Source organism: Camelina sativa, chromosome 3 (genome assembly GCF_000633955.1).
Source record: "Camelina sativa cultivar DH55 chromosome 3, Cs, whole genome shotgun sequence".
In the NCBI taxonomy this organism is placed as follows: domain Eukaryota; kingdom Viridiplantae; phylum Streptophyta; class Magnoliopsida; order Brassicales; family Brassicaceae; genus Camelina; species Camelina sativa.
The window spans coordinates 2,056,763-2,061,880 of NC_025687.1; the positions used below are offsets into that span (position 1 = coordinate 2,056,763).

General features: G+C 36.3%; 1 protein-coding gene and 1 long non-coding RNA gene across 2 annotated transcripts; both read right to left on the reverse strand.

Annotated features, from left to right (window-relative positions):
- LOC104763038 lies at positions 987-1,829 on the reverse strand. Its single transcript, XR_763680.2, has 3 exons — positions 1,769-1,829; positions 1,436-1,586; positions 987-1,049 (listed from the first exon to the last, which is right to left on the reverse strand). It is a non-coding gene; the product is annotated as an uncharacterized LOC104763038 (long non-coding RNA).
- On the reverse strand, positions 2,464-3,945 carry LOC104763044 (50S ribosomal protein L6, chloroplastic-like). Its single transcript, XM_010486465.2, has 3 exons — positions 3,820-3,945; positions 3,081-3,380; positions 2,464-2,981 (listed from the first exon to the last, which is right to left on the reverse strand). Exons 1-3 carry the CDS (start codon positions 3,852-3,854, stop codon positions 2,645-2,647), a joined length of 672 nt encoding a protein of 223 aa, XP_010484767.1. The 5' UTR covers positions 3,855-3,945; the 3' UTR covers positions 2,464-2,644.

Below are 5,118 nucleotides of genomic sequence, written 5' to 3' on the forward strand. Positions count from 1 at the left end.
TCTCCTATCAACCAATGTTACATAAATAATGAATCTGATAAGTAATTTACATAAATAATGAATATGAATAACTAACCTTAGTTGTACCAAGTTGGTCATATATTTCTTTCAAAGAAAAACCTTTCTTCTTACTTGCTTTAAACTTCATCTTGCACATCCGAGGACAGTTACGGTGTGCATGTGAATCAGAAACGTCTTCTCGGAAGGTGTTCTTTAGCACAGGAATTGCTTCAAACGCAAGAAGCTACACACAACACAAGAACATTCAATGTTTAGTTGGATCTAGTTATACTAAGTTGTAGATTTTGAAAACTAGTAATTACCTCCAAAGGAATGATGAAACTAGGAAAGACCCACTCTGGACCCACAACTCCACCAAAGTGTCTCATCAAATGAAAGATGTCTTTCATGTTCTCATCAAATGCCATTCGACCCCAAGGGAATGTTCTACACAAATCAAGATCATCCAAAGCTCTAAGAAAGAAAGGCTCCACAGTGGGTGCATTCTTTCCACCATTTTTCTTCCCTATGATTACGCTAGATAAAAAATACAGTACGGCCATCTTCAAACGATCATTTGAAGGTTTCTTCATCGAAAGTAGCTTCGCTTTGACATCTCCATATTGTATTATTTGTCCACCTTTAAATTGCTTCCGAGCAAAATTTAAACTGCCCAAACCATCCTTGAATTTTGGATACTGATGGCAATATAACCCAGAAATGATTGCCATTTCTCTGAGAGAATACCGGATAGGAGTCCCATTAACAATGAACCAGCATTCATTTTTCTTCTCTAAATGCGCTGTGCGAAGCAACAACATCCACATACCCATCAAGTTATGATTTGAATCCTTAGGCATATGGAAGAAATGCTTGAACTGTGGGTGCCCTAAGAACCATTCCAACTCCTCTTCCTTAAGATGACCGCCTAATAAGTTTATCGCCTCTGAAATATAACACTTTCCAGACATCTTGAAAGGTTTCGTATACTGGGAGTAATCAAAGTACATACTCAAAGGTTGCATTACATCGGATTCATCCTCAGATTCCTGCAAGACACATATCTAGTTATACCAAGTTTTTCTAAGTTATACCTTTTCAAAGTTATACCAAGTTATACAGTTATACTTTTTAGAACGAATTCTTATACGGTTATACCAATCTAGGGAGAGATACTTACCGATGAATCCTTATCATTTGACTTCTCAATTGAGTTCGTTTTATCGGAATCAAGTTCTGATTCATCTCCACGAGTTGCTTCTTCTTCGAGATCTGCTGGGGGATTCGATTTTTCCACATAGCTTGGGTTCTTTGTACGAACCATTATGATTCTTCCACACATGCACACAANTTTCTAAGTTATACCAAGTTATACAGTTATACTTTTTAGAACGAATTCTTATACGGTTATACCAATATAGGGAGAGATACTTACCGATGAATCCTTATCATTTGACTTCTCAATTGAGTCCGTTTTATCGGAATCACGTTCTGATTCATCTCCACGAGTTGCTTCTTCTTCGAGATCTGCTGGGGGATTCGATTTTTCCACATAGCTTGGGTTCTTTGTACGAACCATTATGATTCTTCCACACATGCACACAAAAAACAACAACTGATTTCAACTTCAACTTCCACTCCAATTCATGAAAAAAATCGACAAAACCCCAAAATTGAAAACCAAATTATCGAAAATCGAAACCCATATTACCCGATTTTGAAAAACAAATAACCCAAATTCGAAAAACCCCAACCTATTTCAACTTACCCAGAATCGAGTTATCCTTAGTTGCACTTGAGGGAGAAGAATAATTAACGGGAATTGAACGAGGGAGAGTGGAGTCGTGAATGAAGGAATTCGAAAGTTGGGTAGTTAAAGGAGAGATCCGATTTCAACTGGATTGTCCGAATTTTGTGGGTTTGGGTGGGTATAAGGTGGTTGGATCTGTAAATAACAAAAATGATATAGGTTTCTTTGTCTTTAACCACATTTTTGATTAAAAAAAAGAAAATATAGTTTGTTATTTTCGCAGGGGATATGAGAATAGAAGTTTGATTAGAAGGGTATATTAGATTTTTCTCCGTTTTCATTTTCTATTGGATTCAAGTTTTTTTTGTGGATAGCAGATAAGAAAATTCACTTATGAGTTTTTATTCGGTTCGGTTCCGATTGGTCTAGATTTAATACCACCATATCTTGGTTCCAAAATTATAATGTGAAGTCTTATCTTCAACAAAAACAAAATCCCGGTTTTGGTTTCAATCCGGGATTGGTTCGGTTCAATTGGTCAGGATTTAACATCACCCCATTTATGGTTCATAAAATTAAAACAAAAGCCATATAGTTAGTTCTGCTTCTGCACAACAACACTCAGTGAATAGATTCAATTTACAGTTCAAGTTTTGCTAAAAATGCCTAATAAGTTGATGATCCTTTTCAAATAGAAATTTTCCCATCAAAGCACCTAAAAACATTCAGATGACATTTCTCAGAGCATCAAAAACAATTAATGGGTTCCTTTTAAACAATCTGCAAGAATCCCAAAACAAACAACTTCAATTTCTAAACACAAAATATGAGCAAAATACACATTAACATTGAGAGTAGATAAGTAAGTAGACATAACAACGAAACTGAAGACCATCACTTCTTCTTTCCAGCTTTTCCTTCCTTCCTCCGAACAATCTCATCAGAATACTTGACTCCTTTACCCTTGTACGGCTCCGGTGGCCTCCACTTCCTAACCGTAGCAGCAAACTGCCCGATTTCACTCTTGTCGTATCCGCTCACTGTGATTCTTGTGTTCTCTTCCACTTTCACTTTCAGGCTATCCGGTATCTTCATCTTAACTGGGTGAGAAAACCCGAGATTCAGCACCAATTCTTTCCCTTCCACTGTTGCACGATAACCAACTCCCACTAGTATAAGTTTTTTCTCAAATCCCTTTGATACTCCCACAACCATGTTATCCGTAAGCGTCCTAATAGTTATAAAAAGGGATTAGAACAAACAATCTTTAACCTCAAAAAGTTAAAGAACCATTTGAATAAACAAAGAAAAGATGAGAAGTTTGTATAACCTGAAAAGGCCGTGCATTTGGTTGGCTCTTCTAGTTTCGACGGTTTTTTTGACCCTTAACAAACCGGAATCTTCCTTGGTAAGCTCAACTTCTCGTGGGTAAGTCAAAGCTAGCTCTCCCAGTGGACCTTTCACCTTCAAGTCTTGACCTTCTAAAGCAATGGTTACATTGGAAGGTACAGCGATCGGTTGCTTTCCTATCCTTGATTCTTTGCACTCAATGGTCTTACTGGAATACCCAACTTGAGCAAATGGCGTGTTTGATACCTTGAACACATTCCTATCTCCCAAAAATGCTGACCTATAACAAAGGGGAATGAATGTACTCTTTATCTTCAGAACCAAACATGTCTAGAAACGTAAAACTCTACCACCAACCAATACACAGGAACTGAGATTTGGAACCCCAGGATAACGTTAGATTAAGGAAGGGGCTGCATTCTTATAGAACTTTCAGAAAATTTCTAGAATCCTGCTTTGACATACTGAGTTCCAAATAACACAATCAAATTTCCAAATTCAAAATCCCACAGTTTTAAAGTTCACCAACCAAGTTGAAGTTCCCGTAGATTTATAAAGATAAAAACTAAGAAGAGACTCTTTTTGCACTCGAAAGGCTCATGAACCCATCAATTCCAAAGAGATTTTGAGTAGTAAATGCCAAGTAAAGAAAAACGAAACCCTAGAGGAATGAAGAGTCGGCATTAAGGGTTTTAGAGTAATTGAAGAGTATATGTTACCTGGGTTGAAAAGAAGAGACGACCGAGGAAGCCATTGGAAGGGTTTTGACGATGGAGCTCTGAGCTCTGCTCCAGGAGGAGGATGGAGAGTGTTTTATCCAGAAAAGACTTATCCAGCGTCACCTTCTGTAATCATCATCCCTCTGAGATTATTGCTTCCACGGCCCGTTGTTTCACTATTTTTAAGGCCCATTTATTTTAAGCTTCGTTCTATGGCCCAATTTATATCAAACATGTTCGATCGATAATTTTTTTATAACCCATTAACAGATAAAAAATTAAAAATGGGAATCGCTTATTTTATCAACGTGGAGTTTAGATTAATTAACGAAGTCAACAAATTGTAATAAATGCGTTTAAGAATTATCAAAATTGTGGATCTCTTTCTTTCCCGATTAAGTAATGTTAAGTCGTCAATACGTTAAAGTTGGTCATGGCTTTACTCTTATCAGACAAACAAAAGATGAAATATGGACCCTCATCCTTAGAATCAAATCCAGATAATAAATTGAGGAGTTTCAGAGAAGGAAAAATATAAAACGAAAGATAAGTGCAAGTGTATATTTTCCTGGTTCATATTTCTTTTGTATTAAATAAATAAAAAATATCAGTCACACGATATATATCCGATCCACAAGATATTTCTGGGTTCAGTGGCATATTATTATGTATGTGTTAACAGATGAACAAATGAAAATTTCATTAAGGAACTAATAAGAACAACTGCAGGCTTATAAGTTTTGTTTTATAACATTCCTTTATGAACACTCTAAAGACAAAGAATACTTGAGTTAGTCCATGTGTTTCATGCAACCTTTTATATCATATATGAGATATTTCTGGGTCCCTACTCCCTAGTGAATAGTAGTACTATTCTATTACTCTATACTATTAATGTCTTGAAAATATCTCTTGTTAACTATTCTTTGACGAAGGCGGCCTCCGAGGTTCGAGCACTTAGGTCGTCGCATTCACACTTTTACTTCTTCTTTTATCCCCATGTAGGTACGTTGTTAATTAATTACCATTTAACTATCCGTTTAACCGTTTTAACCACACTGCATCTCACTTACCGCCAAAAAACAAATGCATTAACTATCTTCATAAATGATAGTTACCAATAATAGCCAGAGTAAAAGTTGATTCTCCAATAGTATACGGACACAAGAAAAGCATGGATACCCCACACCTTCCCCTACGTCTACACTGACCACTCCAGAATTGTCACTCCAAAACAAAAGTTACAATATCACAGAAAGAAAGATCAAAGACCAAAGAAAAAAAACCAAGTAATTATTA

Excerpts from the sequence above, each read along its gene's own strand:
- LOC104763044 (XM_010486465.2), bottom strand. The coding sequence starts at position 3,854 with ATGGCTTCCTCGGTCGTCTCTTCTTTTCAACCCAG. Across the intron at positions 3,381-3,819 it reads GTCTCTTCTTTTCAACCCAG|GTCAGCATTTTTGGGAGATA; the intron begins GTAACATATACT and ends CCTTTGTTATAG. Across the intron at positions 2,982-3,080 it reads CAAATGCACGGCCTTTTCAG|GACGCTTACGGATAACATGG; the intron begins GTTATACAAACT and ends TATAACTATTAG.